The sequence below is a fragment of the Physcomitrium patens genome, chromosome 4 (assembly GCF_059467195.1).
Source record: "Physcomitrium patens ecotype Gransden chromosome 4, ASM5946719v1, whole genome shotgun sequence".
Classification (NCBI taxonomy): domain Eukaryota; kingdom Viridiplantae; phylum Streptophyta; class Bryopsida; order Funariales; family Funariaceae; genus Physcomitrium; species Physcomitrium patens.
The window spans coordinates 12,256,381-12,276,058 of NC_143413.1; the positions used below are offsets into that span (position 1 = coordinate 12,256,381).

Below are 19,678 nucleotides of genomic sequence, written 5' to 3' on the forward strand. Positions count from 1 at the left end.
CTTCGTGATTATATTGTTTACAATGTATTTACTAATTAGAGTGTCTTTCTTGCTACAACTCTAGTCTTACTTGCACTTATAGTTTGAATTCTGTGTGGCTTTGTGACTTGCACTTTAGTAAGTTTTAGACAAGCGTTGATTTTCAGCCTATAACCATCTCTATATAAATCACATGATTGAATGACCTACTACAATTTCTGCTTTTTTATGGTTAAACTTTAGGCAGAATTCCTTGACAAAATTAACAAATTTTTTGCATATTTTCCAAAACAACAATACATAAATATAATATAAATATAATATTTTTAATATTGTCAAATATAAATATATTATTAAACAAATGTTATATATTTTTATACAATTCCTACATGAAACAACTTGATTATTTTAGAATCTCTATTTTCTACTTGAATTCTTGTCTCAGATCCTCACTGTTTCTCTTGGATAGCAATAGTGCTACTTTAGGATACATGGAATGTTTGTACAAACTTGGAATTTGGCTTGTTAAGCTACTTTAGAATACATAGAATGTTTATACAAACTTGGAATTTGGCTTGTTAAGCTACTTTAGAATACATGGAATGTTTATACAAACTTGGAATTTGGCTTGTTAAGCTACTTTAGAATACATGGAATGTTTGTACAAACTTGGAATTTGGCTTGTTAAGCTACTTTAGAATATATGGAATGTTTATACAAACTTGGAATTTGGCTTGTTAAGCTACTTTAGAATACATGGAATGTTTGTACAAACTTGGAATTTGGCTTGTTAAGCTACTTTAGAATATATGGAATGTTTATACAAACTTGGAATTTGGCTTGTTAAGCTACTTTAGAATGCATGGAATGTTTATACAAACTTGGAATTTGGCTTGTTAAGCTGCTTTAGAATACATGGAATGTTTATACAAACTTGGAATTTGGCTTGTTAAGCTGCTTTAGAATACATGGAATGTTTATACAAACTTGGAATTTGGCTTGTTAAGCTACTTTAGAATACATGGAATGTTTATACAAACTTGGAATTTAGCTTGTTAAGCTACTTTAGAATACATGGAATGTTCGTACAAACTTGGAATTTTGCTTGTTAAGCTACTCAAGTAGGCTGTTGAAATGAATGATTCACTTTGTAGAGGGTAGCTGCCAAAACCCTAAACAATAAACCATTGTGCTATTGTTTTAATGAATACTTCCAAAATTGTACTTCTAATTGTTCTATTCTACACTAAGGCATTCATGCTCAATTCCTATTGCAGACGTTTCATCTATGTCGGACCACTTCTCGTTGACCATGTCTTTTAACATGTGATTGTTGTAAGATGCCTAGTTCGGTTTCCGGGAGAGGTAGTATCCAGTCAAAGAGACTCACTCTGAAGATATTGTTTGAAGCATACTCAGAGACCAAACTCCACAACTCCCCAACAACCCATTCTTCTTGCAGAATCCAATCCGCCACCTCCTGACATTTAACCAACAGAAAAAGAAAAAAAGAAAAATGAAAAAACCTAAATCAGTAAACCTCCGTTGAAACTGACAATTCACAGCCACATAGTTCTTCAGGAATTGATTCCCAAGTGAGTAAAATTAACATTTCTGAACCAGCTTGATCTGAATGGATTTAAAAGATAAGGTGACTGATACTCTACCTACAATATGATGCTATCCACTGAACTAAAAGCAGACAAACTCTTTAAGAGAGGAGCTCGTAACACAAGTACAGTATCAATTCTTGAGGTATTTGAATCAAATAGAATAGCTCCTAAAGAACTCTTGAACATTGTTGGGTTGGAGTCGCTGAGCAATACATACGTCGCAGAGAATAACACTGGAAACTTCAAGTACCTAATATTAGAAGAAAAAAAGACAAGATAAAAATCAAGTACCTGTAAACGTTGGGCATCGGGGTTCTGGAAGGAGAAATACAACAAATACGGACGCCGTGCTTGTGAGGCTGCTAACCATTGTAACATGCACTTAAGTGGCAGATTGCCTCCAAAGACACCACAGCCCCAGTTTCCAGTCGCTATGCCAAGTTCGTCTCTAATTTCAGCACCCATTTTATCACCATCTTTGTCTTGAAATTGTCCGCTCGTGCCAGTAGTATCATTGGGTTTTATAACTACGGACTTACTACATTCATCACGTGTATCCACAATGAGAGGTGACTCAATGGAGAAATCGCTAGTCTGTGAATCACCACTCTGTACTAAATCCTCCGACTCATTCACCACACGACCCTTCGATTTTGCGGACTGCCTGAATGGTTTCCAATTTACAGCATTATCTCTCAACCTGGCAGAATTCAGGAACCCACAATATGCCTTGGTTAACTCTCGCACTCTATAAGGAAGACGAAATTGATCGTCACCTGGTTGAGAGAGAGCATCAATTGCAATAACGTGCGTTCGTCTCCGTCCCCAAGCATCTCTGGGCATCACATCACGGAAGTCGCCATTGAAGCGAAAACTTGAAGCATAGCCTGTATAAGAGCAGTACCTCTCTGCACCAACTATTTCTATGGATTCATTCGAAGCCATCACTGGCAGGAAGACCATTCCCGCAGCAAGCTCAGGGTTGATCATAAACCGAATCTCCTCCTATAAGCATCAAGACAACCAAAGAGAGTATTAGATGCTCGACTGCAATTGATGAAATCGTTGCAGGCTCTGGAAAGAATCGAAATCTAAATACATACTTGAGAAGCTTACGCACAAATTCTAAAATACAACCGAAAAAGTTGATGAAAAATGATTCATTTCCACTTTCCTTACACTTCACACATAAGGGTTTAAAAAGAATCTAACCTGAACGCAGCCGTCTCCAAGCGCCCCACCTCCAAGCAGTCTATTCGCAAAATCAACTTGCAAGCAGTCTTGACCGAGATCCTCAATTGAGCCGTCAACAACAACCGTGAGAGGACATATGGAAGTTGTGCTACTGCTCCAAAATGTATTACTATATTTCAAATTCTGTAAGGAAATAACTTTCCGTTCAAACGAAACCACACCTTCAGGCATGTTCTGACAGACTCGTTCAAAATAATGAAGGAGACAGAGAAGCTTATGCTCAATGCTCTCCCCTCTCTCATAAATTCCTGCAAATAGCCGGTCGATATTCATGTGTGGCAAATTCTCTTGCCTACGCTCTGAGGACGGGTAGAGACACAAGAAAGAACAAGCCAATAGCGAGGCCACGAGACGCTGGCTCAACACTACTATCCCTCGCTGTTGATCGCGCAGGAGCTTCAAACCCATATCCGGCCGCAACTCTGTGCAAGAGCCCACATCTTTTCCTCTACTGTGCAACGTAAAAAGCATAGCCAGATCATTAGACTGGTTTTGCAGCAGAGCCGGTAAGGAGAGTGCAAGTTCTGCGATCCCAGGCAACACTTGATGAAAGAATGATTTTGCATCAGACCGGGACAGGAGGTCATCGAAAAAAAGGGAGATTCCGTCTGAAGTGCACCGTGCCATGTGGTGCGTATTTAAAAATCCACTTTCTCCTTGCATGTCAACTATGCAATAATAGAGTGCTTCCCCGCTATCTACATGGCTAGCTCCAGGACCTTTAGCTAACGCAAGTAGAGAATATTTCACCTTCTCAGGCCATTCGTAATATCCGGCAGAGCTGCGGTTCCTCCTTACAGGCAAAAATTTGTCCATACCTGCGTTTCTAGAGCAAAATGGCTTTAATTTCAATTACGGTTAAATGGCTGCTGAATTTCCTGGCCTTCCGTTCTTTGACAAAATGGTGGTGGCCCTTCATCAGCAATTCTCCAAAAAAAAAACCTTTCGTACCCAATACAAGCGCATGCAGCCACTATTAATTAAACCTATCATAGCCCCTGTGATATCTGAACTTTTAGGCTTGCGTTCGTCTAACCAGTTTTCCTCACCATTCTGGGAAGCTAGTAGCTTTTACATATGTTGTGCAAAATCGGCACTCCATTTCTCCTTCGCACGCTGGCAGAGACTATCCTTGATCCAGGGACACGAAGTCGTGCTGTGCCTACAACACCTCAAAGAAGAGCACACGAAGATGCCATCGTAACGTTTCAATACTCTCTTTCGCAATAAGTGTAGCCAATGAAAACAAATCGAAGGCGATCGGTAGAATGCACCTTCGTTGTCAAAGTGCTTAGATTGAAGTGAGGTACCTACGGATTTCACCTATTACACAACAGTACTTAGGGGATTAGGGCCACTATTCATACTATGACCTATGTCGGACTTCGACACAGAGCACATTGTGACAATCAATCCCTGTATGTGTAAAAGGATTGCAGACCAAAGAGAACTAAAATCAGACATGTCCCAAATGCAGAACGATACTCAACGACCTAATCGATACTGGGACGCCTTCGAAAGACTTACCGCTAAAGACCACTTAAGAAGCCAGGGTTGGAAACAAAATCTCTGCAACAGAGCTAAAAAGAAAAAAAGAAAACAAAAAGAAAACAAAACAAAACTATGCAAAACACCCCAACAGAAAAGCTGCTCCCTAAGACCAATTGAAGAAGGGAGTCTTATTGCGAAATTGATGCACTTACATTTACAAAGGCAGCTTCTTTTAGGAGACCTTCTCACAGGACTATACACGCACCATCTGTGCTAACGCCAAAGACATCCCAGCTTCTAAAAAACTTCCAATACCCCAAGAATCTAATGCAGAGCAGGAGCTTCGAAACCCTCCCGAGCAATACGCGGGCTCTTCCTCCGAGACTGAGAACTCAAGTACAAGCTCACGCAAACTGAATCAATGTGTACAGATAAAAATGGTGACGATGGTCAGACGATTCAGCCCCGAAATGACGGTGAGTCAAGTCGAAGGTGTCGTCTCAGTCACGACCAAAAAGCGGGAACCTGGGAACGCAGAAGGAGTGGACTTAGCCATAATAGACGCCACGTGACCTTGTCCACGAAGGCTTCCGAGAAGTCCTACTGCTAAAGACCACGAAGGCTTCCGAGAAGTCCTACTGCTGAAGACCACGAAGGCAGAGATGGCTATGGCGATCGGTGAAGGTTATCCAGTTCTGAAACTGTGACTGATTGTTGATGCACAGACTCGGAGCCCATTCTCGAATCAAAGCATGGACCGCCGCTACCAGTCTTTGAAGCTGCGCGACGCCATCTCGCGCAGGTATGATACGTACCAAATCCAGATCAGTTTTAGGGCTGTTGGGGTGAATTGGTGGAAGGTTTGATTGATGTTGAATTTCCACCACGGCCGCTTGCATCGAGTAACTGTGATTGAGCGAGGTGTTCAAGGAGGAATTCTTTTGGTAGAAGAGAGGCTGTGTCTTTTTCTTCGAGTTGTTCAAGAAAAAAAATATACGGTGTGAAGATCACGTATTGTCCTTGAGAGGTAACCGGCAGAGACGTGTGGTATCTTATATGTTCCTTGATAGAAATGTGTGATGGTATTCCTTGATAGTATTTCATCAAAATATGCAGGATTCATTGAGTATCAACCTTTGAAAGGTAATACACTATTCTTGTCTTAATTCGAGGTTGGGGTCTTAGGTCTTGCTATCTGTCTTAGTGGGTGGGGACTGTTGAATGGTTTCTGCTCAATTCTATGAGCATGAATTAAAATTGACGTTCCACTTGGCCTGAGATTGAACTTCTGTGGTGCAGAAACGATTATGTAGAAGCATGTAAAGAACTGCAAGGCATTTTGAAAGCTGTCTATAAATCTGCCCCAAAACCACTTCAGTCCATTCTTTACGAAGATGTCGTACATGCATTTCGCAGTTTGCCAGAGTACGTGTCTTCTTATATTCTATATCTATGAGTCTATCCAATGTTTTGAAATAAGCTTCATCAATTTTTTGACATGGACTTCATTCTGGCTTCTCCCTAGGCTCATCATATGATTGTGCAATTCCGAATAGAAGGGGATGGGCATTGGGGAATAGGATTCATGCTGAAATATCTCGTACTGTTGTGATGGTGGCAGAATGGAGAATAAGCAACAGCTAGAAGCTGCAAGGTTGTTACTCCAAACAGTAGAAGACGTTTTTCCTAAGCAGAGGCGTGCTTCAGCTGCCCTTCAACACAAGATTGCTATGATAACATGGCACCGACAGTTTAAATACCCTGAACCTTTGCCTGGTAATTTGTATGACGTGCTACTATACCTCACAACTTCGTTATTTTTATTTAGGTAGCAGCCCTATGTTTGGCTGGTTTTGTGCCTATGTTGCTTTGTGTCTTTTAGCTGAAGGTGATGAGGCATAATACAAAAATGCGTTGTCTTTTTCATGCTGTAGTATAGAATGACAAGCTGTTTTCGATAAAGGACAAGTCTTGCTCCCTTGGGACTGGGTAGTCACGGCATTGTTTCTTCCTGAGACGCTCTATTCCTAGAGATATTTTGTGCAGAATAAGCTTAGTGTGGTTGAAAATAGAAAAATATTAATGTTTTCTCAATCTTTCTATAGTAGAACAGTCTAACTTTTCATAGCCAAAGTTATGTTGTTGACGAGTTGTTTAAGTATGTCAAATCACTAGAGAAGAGATCTCAAGTGTTTGTCTTTGGATGTTTTGACAGAATGCTCACAACTGTCAGGGGACACACTACTACATGTATTCGAATATCTGGATCCCCAGTCGTTGGCCATAGCTTCTGCTGTTTGCAGGTCAATGAGACTTATCACCAGTATAAATTTTGAAGGAAGTTGCCAGCTTTGTTATGGTTAATGAACTTCAACAGTATTCACCTCGTGCTTTATCAAGAGTTACCGATTTCTTTTTAAGCGGAGGAACTCATAATTTGGTGGAAGATGTGCTTTATTGCAGGACGTGGAATGTTGCAGCAACGGATAACGCACTTTGGTGCAATCAATTCAAATCCCTATTCGCTGCAAAGGGTTCACTTGAACCACAAGAGGTTCCAGTTGGATTCTGGTATGAAACTTTCAAAGCTTTTATAGACATCAAAGGTAAATCAGAGGCTGGAAGATTGTATTTTTTAGTCATTAAGCTGGTGCAGCAGTAATCTTTGATGTGTATTGTCGCAAAACCCCCAATTAGAGTTGTTTCATTCTGAGTTTTGTATGATCGTAACATTATCTTATATTATGTCAGTTATGCACTATTTGCAGAGCATAGAGAAAAACTTTTCTTCTCAAACAGAGCTTTCTGTTCAGTCTGCCAAAAAGTACTGTGGTTGGTAGAGCCTCATTGGAAACCTGTCAAGGGCATGTGTGTTGCAAACAAAAAAATTCATTTACCTCATTCTATGTCCCTCAGTCAGGTATGTTTTGCACCTTCGTAAGCACTCTCTGTAAATCAATAAATGTTTTGAAAAGACATCTGGAATAATGCCCTTCGAACTGTGAAAAACCTCTTATTTCCTGGGAATGATTCAATTGTGACAGCGTAGACCTGCTTATGATGATGTTGCCTCTGGGTGGTCGCAGGTTGTGAGGTACGTGGAGCGTTCCGTCACGCCAAAAGCTTCTGATTATTCTAGCAGCAGTGATTCGGATGATGACTCCACCCAAAATTCTTTCAGGTTATGGCAGGTTAGGAAGGTCACCCTGGACGCAGATCGAATTCACATTAAGTCTCAACCTCCAGGAAGCGCGAGATGTCGGTATGCACAAGAGGATGCATGAGAGACCATCCGATGCTGAGCTCGCCAGGTGAGCAGCACGATCTGCCGTGTATATACCTCGAGGATATACGGTGTCGGTGAGTCAATACCGACACAACACATCACGAGATCTATTTCTGTTGTTTCATTCAAATCCGTTGCCTCTTGACTGTAAAGCTCAGTAACGACCTTCGTTGCTACATTGTCGCCTCCTGAAGCCGTTAGACCTGGATTATGTTATCCCTGTGATTCTACCCCAGTGGATATAGCAGAGAATATACTTGTGATTCTATTCATCTGGATCTTGGACAGTCCAATTGCTTCCAGTGGATTTGTAGATAGGGTTTAAGGTTGATCTTTATAGCTGTGTGGTAACACAAAATTGTCAAATGGGCATTTTTGGATTTTGGAACAACTACAAGTCGACATTTCTTTGGGTGGAGTCATCATCTCCCAAATGCTATACCTTAAATTGGTAATGATTAGTTTGGAAGAACAAAAATAATATATCCAAGAGAACAAAACCATTGGGTATTAAGTGGTTTAAATAATGAATAAGAAATGTCATGATAAAAATATTCTATTAATTATTTTCTATTTACCAAATTAATATTAATATTACTTGTAATAACATATTCTATTCATTTATATTTTAAATAGAACTTAATATTTTAGTTCATTTTAGAATTTATGTAGAATATAAGTGAAAAAATAAATTTAGAATTGAAACAAAAATGACTATTGTCAAATGCAAAAAGATTAAGAAGTCTTGAATCAAGGTAAAAATATAAAAAAAAGCATTGACAAGAATAAAGAGGTCTCACTTTTACTTCTGTATATATTACCTACTAAAGAATTGTGTGGCAATATCTTATTGACTATATGACATGTGTTCAACTTATAAGACATGTGTTTAATTTATAAAGCAAGTTTCTAATATGGACACTATATGACCAACTTTTAGTACAAGTTGCTAAATGTGCAACATATGGCTAGCTTATCATCTAAGTTGTCAACCTATCAATTATTCATAAGAATATATAAAGTCTATAAAATCTCTAAAAAAAAGTATCAACAATTTAACTTAATTCTACTTATTTCTATCTAGTTCTATTTATCTAAGTAAATCTACTAGTGAATATGACTAACCGTCATATATAGTAGATGGCATGATGTATTTTATCTATTGACAAAAAACTACGATTAGTTAATTTGGATTCTAAACTATATCTAAATAAAGCTCTAATTTTATATTGTATCTCAATGGGGGATATTTCTAATATCTAACCTCCAAATTAAATTGGTCCAAATTAAAAGCATAGTCTAAAAAATTTTACTTCAAACCATGTCAATTACTACAACCAACCAAATTTGGTATTATCTTCAAACATTTTTTCTAAAATCAAGTTATAAATATCATAAATTGTCAAAATATTGAATGATATATAGCCATTAGATTGTCCCAATTTGTTTGACTAAATTAATAATATCATTCTTAAAGTTATTATTTAATAAATCCATATATTTATTTAAAATATTATTGATATTATTTTTTATCACTTATAATGCACCAAAATTAATAAAAATAAATAAACAAAATCAAATCATCCAAAAGTAAGGAGTTTTTTTTTATAACTAAAATTATATTATAACATCAATATCATATTTTTTTTTAATTATAGAGAAAAATATTTTAAAAAAAAAACATGATTAGATTCAAAATGCACTACTTCTATGCTTGGATTTTTATACACATCTATCTTTATTTAATGTAATAGATTTGGTAATTATTGGATATATATTAATTCTATTCTTTTAATATTATTAAAAAAATAAGTGGCTTATAGCTATATCTAAGGAACTACGTCATTCTCATATATATATATATATATATATATATATATTCAAATAAATATTTTTTAAATATTTTTGCCTAAATCTCCTTATTATTAATATTACTAATTATGAAGAGGTTTTCTCTTTTATACAGTTCAACATTCTAATAAGTAATTTTTGAATACATTCATCCATCTTCAAGTAGACAATAGACTTAAAATTATACCTAACAATTCTAATATTTGTTAACTTATTGGAAGAAAATTTTGAGTTATCCATATTGTTTTTGGCAAATAAATTGGATGTTTTTGAATAACTCTTAAAGTCAATAAGCAACAAAAATTTCATTGAGGTTGCAGATAATGAATTTTTTTTGTGTATTAATTCTTAAGCTTTTGAAAAAAGTAGCATTGTGTTTATTAAAAATAAATTTAATTATCTAAATTTTTATTATATTTGATGCATCAAATTATTCTTAATATATTCTTGGCTACTTATAATTAACAACTTATAGCTATAGCTTTTAATTGGCTCACACAATCTACTTATTTGGTTAGAACTCCTCAAAAACTTGAGCTAAAAATATTTTTAGTTAACTTTGATTGTTGACTAAAGATAATTTCAAAAATAGATATGATAATTATTACATGTTAATTAAGTCACATTAATAATTTTTAACATAACTATAACTTTTGTTTTTAAAGAAATAGCATAAATAAATTAAAATACATTTTTTTCTCAAAGCAACATACAACTACTATAATTTGCTAGTTGTGAGACATAAAGGAATTTAAACCATTAAGCAATTAGTCAAAAATATATTATTAAAAAGTACAAATTTTCATAATTATTTTAATAATTATTTTCATAAAAAAAATTATAATAATTTTGTTATATTTTTTTGAGAATGATTTAAAATATAACAAAAATTGATATTTAATATCATTTAAAATTAATAAAGCCATCAAATCATGATATCTTGTTCTTTTTCTATATTTTATTATTTAAAAATAGTTTTCATTTTTTAATCATGCAAAATAATAATAAATAAATAATATATAATTATAGAATATCTGTAACTGTTACTTTTAAACTCCTGCACAATTTAATTTTATTCTTGGTGCCAAATGTTAATTTCTTCTCAAGTAATTATTGTGACCACTATTTTGTGATCACTGCTTTTGCCGGTCTTTACTTTCAATCGTTCTAACACTTCAATCTATGCCTTCAAAATATTATGGCTTCACTCTACACAAAAGCATCCGTGTTTCAGACAAGTTTCTCCGAAATGCATGGACTTAAAATTGTGAAATGCCAAGGTTTACAGTAAACAAATAAGAATCGGAGATACATAAACGATTTAATTAAAATTCAGACATAATGAATTGTAGATCTACATAGCATATAATTGACGATGACAAAGACTAACGTGCAGTTCAAGATTGCACATTACAGAATTTACTAATGGCAAGATATGAGACCGCGCTTAAAATTATCTATCTTCTCGCAGATCTTGAGCATGATCTAACTCTTTACAATTTACTTTGCAAATGGTGTACCATGTTTTACCGCCACAGAATCTGCTTTGCAGGCAGAGTAGCCATGAAAGTCAGCATTTGCCCTTATTTGAAAGTGAACTACTCCCACAGATTATTTTTGGAACTAAACTTCTGCCCCTCTACTTGTTCAGGTGTAGTAGCAAGGCTCGGGTTTCGGAGAAACAGCAGAGTTGCTTCTCGGTAATCCTGCTGAGACTGAGCCAGAACCAACGAGATCAGAAGGACGGTCGGGCGGCGGATGAGGGGTCCTGGACAGTTGTCCAGAAGAAGAGTTGGATCCATCTGTTCGATCCGTTCCTGGCTCAACAGACACCCAGGTTCGACATACTCCAGCACTCATCTCCCGTGCCCGAGCACCAATATCTTGCATCATTCCACCTCGTGTTCTCAACCTTTCACGGAATCCTTTAGTGCTCTTCGTCAAAGATTCCTTGTATCTGTCATGCATAGGCACATCAGGAACCTTCGGTGTAAACACCGACAATTTGTGAGGTTACACAAGGTTCTGTAGGACCAGGACTAAGTAAAAACATGATGTAACAGCAATAATAACAATAACTTGCCAATTCAAACGATGGGTGCCTCCATATTGTAACTGAATTATACCTGGTGGATGCTGCAACCAAACGAGATTTGAAGGTATCAAGAGACTCTGAAGAAGATGTTCCGTGCTCATCTAATTGAAGGTTCTCTGACCTGATTCTAGCGGCAACACATTAATCAGTCTAAGATCAACACACACAATTTGACAAGGAATTCAAGTCAAATCAACATATGTTCTCCATCTCATTTCCCTGATTATGAATTTTACGAGAATCACAATAGACCACCAATCTGCAACAGCAACCATTAACCATTGACCAGCAATAACACATCTGAAGACCTAAACTCACCTAGGAGTTGAAGAATTAGCTGAGTGACTGTCCCTAGTAGGAGCAGAGTAACACGGAAACGAAAAGACAGTTGCAAGTGATGTTTCAATATCGGAAGTCTGCGGAGGTGATGCAACTGGAGAACTGGATGCAGGGGAAGAAGGCGCTCCAGCAGGTGCACCAGAAACAAGCACATAATGCGGACGACCCTGAGCAGTAGTAGATGGCCGAGAGCGAATATGTTCCCTCCAGCTCATTGGATGAGCTCGTCCCATAGCCATGGCCGCCAAATGTTGCATGATGCAATTCTCGTCCCCATAGGATGCGAACTGCAGTAACATGCGAAGAGAGAATTAAAGAAACAACGAACGACTTAAAATGAAAATCAAAAACGCGAATACCGTTGATGAGAAATACCATTGATTATAATGAAGAAAACCTTAATGCGAATTAGTGAGGATAGTGAAGTAGGAAATTAGTAAAACAGATTAAAGCTGTATGACTGTCAAGATCATATCTACAAAATTTCCGGACTCTGATGGCGCTTGGCTGCGCTGCCATAATGATTCCTTCCTTATTCTTCAGAAAAGAATACACCGTTATCGCAGACTCTAATTCATTAAAATGTGGTCAATTAAATTAGGCTCCTTGGCATTGGAATGACAGTTTTTTTGTTTTTTGTTTTTTATTTTTTTATCATGGAATGCAAAACGCTTACTCGATCGAACCCATATTCCTCGACTGAAGGTCGATGATACATTTGAGCAGCCTGTGTTTTGTGACGTCGTAACGCTCGCTCCTGCTCTACCGCAATCAGTAGTTCTTGACTGCAATAAATGTGATCAGTGGCATAAACCACAAGATGATTTTCAACCACTTTCCTTCAGCGAAGATAAAGCAAACCACAATTACAATCCGCACGCGAATTTAGGACTACAAATGCGATACCTTTTAGAGTCCTTCAAGGTAAGTGGCTGCCAACACATTGGACACTCCTTGCTTCGCTGTGACCTGCAAGTGCCAAAAAACGGCAAGGGCGGGATGTAGGAAATTAACAAGTGCATCAGCAATTGAATTTCACCTCAACGATGTGCTTACATCAGTCAATCGTGGACAGTCTTGAAATGTTACAAAACGACAGTCATGGAATACTATTAACCCTTTCAAATGAGAACATCGAAGAGTGCCAACCTCGTTCCTTGAACCAAAAACTATAATGAGGGATTCACATGAATGTAGAATTTGCATCTACATACCCATCATACTAATCAAAGAAACCAAAATTGAATTCCACTACCCGCCACAATAAGTTCCGACATTCAGGGGAAGAATCGGTACAATTGCGGAAGCAGGGATGCCTACTAGAACACAGCGCTTACCATTCAAGAATGCACTGCAGATGGTACTCGTGCCTGCAGTTGGTAACCTGCGACAGTTCAGAAACAAACAGACAACCAGTTTAATGACAGGATCAGGTCGAATTCAGCGCACCTCACAACAAGAAAACGTCCGAGTAACATCGAGACAAGAACTGACGTGCTTCCAAACCCGTAATAGCAATTAAAACTATAAAAAACTACCAGATGTAAATGAGACCATTAAGCACTACGCTCGAATACACCAAACCAATACTCTCAATATAATCTACGACTTCCAAGCTCCACGAGGTCAAAACCATCCAAAAGCCAAGTCCTGAGGATTGGCCGCTTACAGTGGCAGGATCATCGTCACAAAAGGACTCCAGACAGATGCTGCAAGCATCGTCGCAGGGATCCTGAGCACCGCCCTCAACAAATTCCGCCGCTGATGACATGGACTCTTCCGCGTCGCCGCAAACAACGAATTCCCCTCTAGAGCACACTGCGTCACAGCACCACCACTAAGCACTTCTTCTCCTCCTTCGCGCATCCAGGGTCAAAACTCACTCACTCAATCACACACCTCCCGCCATTAACCACACGATCAAACAACTACTACTACATGTCTCTCCCTCTTCCCCTTTCCCCTTCTCTTCAGAAACTCGAAACAATATCCTACCACGATTACGACCGACACGAAAATCGGGCACCGATCGACCGTGACGTTATCTGCAGCGACACTGTACCACCACAGGGCACCGCCCCCTACAATCACCGTTGTTGGCTTAGAAACGACGCAGACGGGCACTAGAGAGAGTAGGATGGAGTAGTCGCAGTGGTGAAGACGATGGTCAGCGTAGAAGAAGAAGACCAGCCATAGCCCTGAGTCTCGGTGTGGGCATGGGCTTGGGCGTGGGCTTGAGCGTGGGCATGGGCTTGAGCGTGGGCTTGAGCTTTGGTATCGAAGGAGGACGAGGAGGAGCAAGAGCAGAAGTAGAAGAAGGAGCATGGGTAAGTGAGTGAGGGAAGGGAAGGAGGGTGTTGGAAACGGGAGTCCAGTTTCCCTTGGACGAAGGCAAAACTCGCGGTCATCTCACCCCGAGTTCTGTCCAGTGATTCCGCCCCGGGATTCCTCTGCCTTACGGAGGGTGGGGGGTCCTTTAGTGGGGAACATGGGGAACATGTGGCATTCACTTTCTTTATTAGCATTCTCACACCCTTTTTGTCGTCCTCCTTTGTTTGAGAGGGAGGGAGGGGATAGGAATGAGCAAAACCCAACTTTTACTTTGCTATGCTTGGTGCTACAATCGATGTGTTTTTAGGATAAATATATTAAATAAAATATCATGTGGTTTACATTTATAAGGGTTTTTTCATGATGTTTTTATCTAGTTTTATTAATTTTTATGTTAATAAAAGTATAAAATTTAATCACTATTAAATGATAGTATTATTTTCTTTATATTAAAAATATATATACTCACGTTGATTTGTACAGGCAGTGCTTTTCAAAGACTTGTAACTTTTTTTTTCCATGTTGAAATTATATATATATATATATATATATATATATATATACTAAAAAGCTCTGATAATTATTGAATTGGTTTTTTTTTTTTTTAATAAGCTTTAAAAAAATTTAAGTAGGTTGTCATAGAATTACTACAATATAGAGATTAATAAGAGTTGAGAGTGTTAAAATTTAAAAAAAAAAAACAGTTTGTGGTATGTGAACATGCAATATGTATTCTGAAGATACAAATATTTTTTAATTTATTTTTAAAATTTGTATAATTGTTTAAGAGTCTGTAAATTCAAATTCCCTGGAATCTTTTTTTATGAAACAAATTGACGATTATGCAAGAGAATTTAAGTAAGATGAATTTGTAATTGTGATTTTTGTTAAATAAATATGTTTTCTAAAAATTAGTCTAATGTAAGTACCAACTTTAAGAATTCTTATATATTATTTGTTGTATGTAAAGATTTCATGTAGATATTTTATGATCTAGTCCAAGCTGTAGATGACTGTATATATTACTTGTGTCTTCAACCATTACTTATGTATACAATGTATAAAATATTAACCTAGTTTTTGGTGATATGGCCAATATAACCAGGTCCATAATAATCTGTCCTTCATTCAATATCCAAAAGAAATAAGTAACTTCTCATTATATATCACATTTTTTTAAAATATCAACACAAACAACTTAAAAGGAAATAATCATGCTAGTTTACATATACAAATTTATAGGATTTTTTAAACATAATACTTCTTTATAAAAAAAAACTCAAAAATATGATAACTTGGCCGCTTTTGGAAATAGCCAAAAACAAAATGTGGACTACCACTTAGAATTCTTTATGAATTAATGCTTTTATTTGAAGAAATTATTGTTTGAACGTTTTGAAGAAGTTTGGCTTATGTATTATGTAGATAATGACTACAAAGTTTACCTACACTTTTTTAAGTATAAGACTTCTAAGTCCATCAAAAATTGTTTCAAGCATATGATGAAACTTGAAACCATGGTTGAAATGGTATCTATTAGTTGATTTCTTATCATCAAATTCTAAATAATAATATTAATAAGAATGTTATTTTTTTACACTTATAATTGAATTACTAAAAAAATCAATAAATACTTATCTGTACATATATAATTCAATGTGGTTCACCAAAACTTAAAAATGAATCAATTTTACAAATTCCGATCATTTTTAAAGGAGGTCAAGTAAGATATGCATGCATTTGTTAAAGCATAATGATGATGATAATAATAATAATAATAATAATAATACTTGATTCAAACTGGTAGAATCTCAATATTAAGCCATGGAACAAAACTTATCCACTCCCCAACTGTAGGTAAGTATCAATTATTCTATTAACAATAACCTTAATATAATAGTAATTGTGAAAATGATATAGACAAAAAAAATCTAAAAATATTATATTTTATCACATTTAAATGAAATGAATGCATACAACAATTCAGACATAAATTACTGTGATTTTTGTTCGCAAATTATTTGTTTCTTTTTCCTTTTTTCTTTTCTTGTACCTTATATTCGTTTTTAGCTTTCAATCACATCAATTTCTTTCTATTTTCAGACCAAAACATTTCGAAAACTTAAAAAAAAAAAAAAAAAAAAAAAATCTAGTTTAAATTTTATGCCTCTTAGATCTTTCATTGGCACTTTAGTTTTACATTGACCTTAAATATTTTAAACCACACACCTTTCCAAAAGTAAATAGACTTTTTTCAAAATGTATGTTACAAGAGCTTTGTGGATCAAGTTAACCCGGTTATCTGTTTTTACATGTATTTTTTTTTAAAATGAATTTTTTCTCACAAAAATCAGGATTTTTAACTGATTTAGTTGTTGATGAAATATTACTTTCAAAAAATAACAATGATTTGTTTTTTTAATAATTTGTGACGTATAAAAAATCTCAATAAAAAAACAAACATACTATTATAATAGACTATCCTGATAAATGAATACAGCTGTATCTTCTTCTTCTTTTTTTCTTTTTTTCTTTTTTCTTTTTTAAAATATTTTTGGTGAATGATGCCATATAACACATAACAACTTTGATGTTTATCAATATTAACATTTAGTATGACATACTAACAACTGAACATATTATGGTTTTACACGTGCTTAAAAAATGTATCCATATTTATATTAAAAGAATATTTATAGATTAATATCAGATCCAACCATATTAAAATAATAATAATAATAATAATAAAGAATTAACAGTAGAAGAAAATTATTAAGAAGCATTCTCGGGATAAAGGATGAAAACTAAAAAAAAATACAATAAATTTCTTAAAATAATATTGGTTTTTATTTATAAAAAATCTTTTAATTTAATTTTAAATTAACAATATATATATATATATATATATATATATATATAAACTATGACTATATACTCACATACTATCTCACAAAAAACTATCTTTTAATATATATATATATATATATATATATATATATATACACACTATTTGACAAAAAATTCAAATTCCACATAATTTTAAAAAATAAATGAAATTTTATTTATTAAAATTTATTTGTGCATATTAGAGTTGAAGAATAATTTATTTTTTTTAAATGTGAATAAGGATAGGAGTAGATCAATAGATTGTAATTGATAAAGAACATCCTAATTAGAATATATATATATACATACTAATGGAAAATAATACATAGATAATTTATTATATATAGAGATAAGAAAAGATAGAATAAATAGTAGGAGACATTGGTCTCAATTAGCAAATGCAAGAATAGGGAAAGCTGACAAGGATGAAAAAATGATATTGAAGAAAAGAAGGGATAGTATGAATAGAACAAGCAAAACATCCATATCATTCAACAATGGTCACCTAACATCTTCACATTCTACAATCTTTTTCTAAGCCTTCAAAATCATATTTTAACTCTATCATGCTTTTAAGGCCAACAACATAAATGTTAGACTTTTATAGTTTGCAACAATCTTTTCTAAAGTCTTTTTTGCTTCTATCTATTGTCATGGATATATATATATATTTACTTAGATTAAAAGAATTAGATAGAAGTAAATAATAATAAGTAAATTTAATGATATGTTATAAAAAAACTTCTTACAGGCTTTTTAGACATGATTTGATTTTTTATTTGTTTGTAGGTCAATGATAGATTAAAAACATAGCCAACAAGTTGGCCATGTATTGCACATATTGGTATCTTGTGATACAAGTTGATATTATAGTGCACATGTAGAAAACTTATCTTACAAGTTAGACACATGTTTTGAAGTTGAATATGTGTTGGAGGTCATATAGAACGTTATTACATAGCTTTTAATTAGATAGTATATATGAAAGCTGTTAAAATAAAATTAGAATAAGTTACCTTATAGAGGATATTAACTTAGGTAAGTTGTTAGTGGTCAAAGGTTTGTCTCTTGGTATATGATAAGGGCATCCAATGGATATAGGACGAAGTTATGGACTAAAAGTCAAAGTCAAAATGGTAAAGTATTAACAAGGGAATATCCAAAGACTAGGTATGAGTCATTAATGTGTGTCATAGGATACCCTCGAGCCTCGTGAGATGCCAAAAGAATCCTAGGACCATGTGTATAAAAGTCAAAGAGTGGAAGTTGTCTTTTAGGGCAGTAACTACTACCTATAAGTAATGGGTATTGGAAGTGAGAGATATCTTATTCCATACTCTCTTTGTATGCAACCTTGTTGATGCTAAGTGTTGTGTCTTCAAAGTACTTGTTCTTCAATAGAGGCAAGAATGAGGCATTCTTCACTATTGTCAACACCTTTCTTTTTTGTAGTCTTATTTCAAGAGTTTATAATTTTTGTCTTTAGTAATAGCTATTTTAGTCTTAATATTATACCATCTTTGAGTGGTTATCTACTCTTTTCTATTGATACAAAAAGTATATTGACTCTTTGATTCATTGTGATTCATGTCCTTGAGACTCACTATTATCTATATTTTAATGTAAATTTAATACACTTGTATGTTTTTTTGAGCTCCTTAATCATATATACAAAGTCTATGTATTATTAAACATGCTACAATTACGTTTCCTAATTGTGATGGGATACCTAAAATATCATGGCTTAAATACCAGTTGTGATTGTTAGATAATTGTCATAAACAAATATGGACTTTGGTAAAAGAAATGATACCAATAGAATTTAGTTTAGTCAAATCCAACTAAATTTGCTCACCAATATTTCCTCTATCATGTTGCCAACTTAAAATTTGGTAATAACTTACAAAAATGAGGTAATTAAGTTGTTTTCTTAAAATATTAGTAATTACACAAAAAAAAATGAATTTAAGATTTTATTAATTTTAATTTTTGATCATGTGACATCTAATAGATAAAGCTTGTGACTTATTCTCTAATGTCAATTGATCAATATATTGGAATTTTAATGTAATTTAATTTATTTTTATTTCTTTAAGATTATGTTTAAATTAAATTATATTTTTACATGAAGTAGTAGGGATTAAAGGTCAATACAAGATATGTTTAGAATCTAACAACAAAGACACTTTATAATGAATTAAAAGAAACATAAACATGCCAAACAAATATAACAAAGATTATATGAAAGTAGACTTTTTAACTTTTTTTAATTTAAAATTAGATATATATATATATTAAAAAGATTTGCATTTAAGCTTTATATCAAAGGCTCTTATTTACTTATATATAATAAATTATATTATAAGTCAATTTTTTTTGTTTAAAAAGAATAGCAGTACTATTATTAGTTTTTTTTTCTTTGCAAGTGATACTATTGTTGCTTTATTGCCTATTAAATATGATTAATTAAGTTATTAATGACTTTTCAAATGACATCATATCTTGGTAATTAGTAGATAGTATACTTGCAACTATATAAAATTTGAAAGTATA

At 34.5% G+C, this 19,678-nt stretch overlaps 3 protein-coding genes across 11 annotated transcripts; 1 reads left to right on the top strand and 2 right to left on the bottom strand.

The window, feature by feature from the left end:
* Nucleotides 1-990: 990 nt before the first annotated feature.
* On the bottom strand, nt 991-4,845 carry LOC112281626 (poly(ADP-ribose) glycohydrolase 1). 5 transcript variants are annotated; one of them, XM_090249786.1, is made up of 6 exons: nt 4,550-4,845; nt 3,896-4,008; nt 3,597-3,664; nt 2,805-3,370; nt 1,884-2,597; nt 991-1,459 (listed from the first exon to the last, which is right to left on the bottom strand). In XM_090249786.1, the coding sequence occupies exons 4-6, from the start codon at nt 3,315-3,317 to the stop codon at nt 1,262-1,264; spliced, it is 1,425 nt and encodes a 474-aa protein (XP_090105912.1). In that variant the 5' UTR covers nt 3,318-3,370; nt 3,597-3,664; nt 3,896-4,008; nt 4,550-4,845; the 3' UTR covers nt 991-1,261. The 5 variants fall into 5 exon arrangements, with proteins under 5 accessions (XP_090105912.1, XP_024374111.1, XP_024374112.1 ...); XM_024518343.3 differs by having other exon boundaries at nt 2,805-3,664; nt 4,550-4,754; XM_024518344.3 differs by having other exon boundaries at nt 2,805-3,672; nt 4,550-4,733.
* Nucleotides 4,846-4,933: 88 nt separating this feature from the next.
* On the top strand, nt 4,934-8,014 carry LOC112281627 (F-box protein At5g52880). 2 transcript variants are annotated; one of them, XM_024518347.3, is made up of 7 exons: nt 4,934-5,139; nt 5,637-5,762; nt 5,959-6,113; nt 6,553-6,640; nt 6,801-6,943; nt 7,106-7,257; nt 7,424-8,014. In XM_024518347.3, the coding sequence occupies exons 1-7, from the start codon at nt 5,090-5,092 to the stop codon at nt 7,619-7,621; spliced, it is 912 nt and encodes a 303-aa protein (XP_024374115.1). In that variant the 5' UTR covers nt 4,934-5,089; the 3' UTR covers nt 7,622-8,014. The 2 variants fall into 2 exon arrangements, with proteins under 2 accessions (XP_024374115.1, XP_024374116.1); XM_024518348.3 differs by having other exon boundaries at nt 6,801-6,908; nt 7,089-7,257.
* Nucleotides 8,015-10,783: 2,769 nt separating this feature from the next.
* On the bottom strand, nt 10,784-14,256 carry LOC112281840 (E3 ubiquitin-protein ligase RHF2A). Of its 4 annotated transcripts, none has more exons than XM_073533721.2 (8): nt 13,904-14,256; nt 13,578-13,726; nt 13,246-13,292; nt 12,815-12,877; nt 12,585-12,693; nt 11,888-12,195; nt 11,601-11,696; nt 10,784-11,457 (listed from the first exon to the last, which is right to left on the bottom strand). In XM_073533721.2, the coding sequence occupies exons 2-8, from the start codon at nt 13,677-13,679 to the stop codon at nt 11,415-11,417; spliced, it is 768 nt and encodes a 255-aa protein (XP_073389822.1). In that variant the 5' UTR covers nt 13,680-13,726; nt 13,904-14,256; the 3' UTR covers nt 10,784-11,414. The 4 variants fall into 4 exon arrangements, with proteins under 4 accessions (XP_073389822.1, XP_073389821.1, XP_073389823.1 ...); XM_073533720.1 differs by having other exon boundaries at nt 10,784-11,431; nt 11,601-11,690; nt 13,904-14,241; XM_073533722.1 differs by having other exon boundaries at nt 11,601-11,690; nt 13,904-14,241.
* Between the last annotated feature and the right edge of the window lie 5,422 nt (nt 14,257-19,678).

Bases quoted from the DNA above. Each gene is read 5' to 3' on its own strand.
- LOC112281626 (XM_024518343.3), bottom strand. From the start codon at position 3,662: ATGGACAAATTTTTGCCTGTAAGGAGGAACCGCAGCTCTGCCGGATAT. The intron at 2,598-2,804 runs GTTAGATTCTTT...TGATGCTTATAG, and splicing joins TTGGAGACGGCTGCGTTCAG to GAGGAGATTCGGTTTATGAT. The intron at 1,460-1,883 runs GTACTTGATTTT...GTTAAATGTCAG, and splicing joins CCGATGCCCAACGTTTACAG to GAGGTGGCGGATTGGATTCT.
- LOC112281627 (XM_024518347.3), top strand. From the start codon at position 5,090: ATGGACCGCCGCTACCAGTCTTTGAAGCTGCGCGACGCCATCTCGCGC. The intron at 5,140-5,636 runs GTATGATACGTA...TCTGTGGTGCAG, and splicing joins CGCGACGCCATCTCGCGCAG to AAACGATTATGTAGAAGCAT. The intron at 6,641-6,800 runs GTCAATGAGACT...GCTTTATTGCAG, and splicing joins ATAGCTTCTGCTGTTTGCAG to GACGTGGAATGTTGCAGCAA.
- LOC112281840 (XM_024518780.2), bottom strand. From the start codon at position 13,679: ATGTCATCAGCGGCGGAATTTGTTGAGGGCGGTGCTCAGGATCCCTGC. The intron at 11,697-11,887 runs GTGAGTTTAGGT...TGTTGCCGCTAG, and splicing joins GCTAATTCTTCAACTCCTAG to AATCAGGTCAGAGAACCTTC. The intron at 11,432-11,600 runs GTATAATTCAGT...TATGCATGACAG, and splicing joins TTGGTTGCAGCATCCACCAG to ATACAAGGAATCTTTGACGA.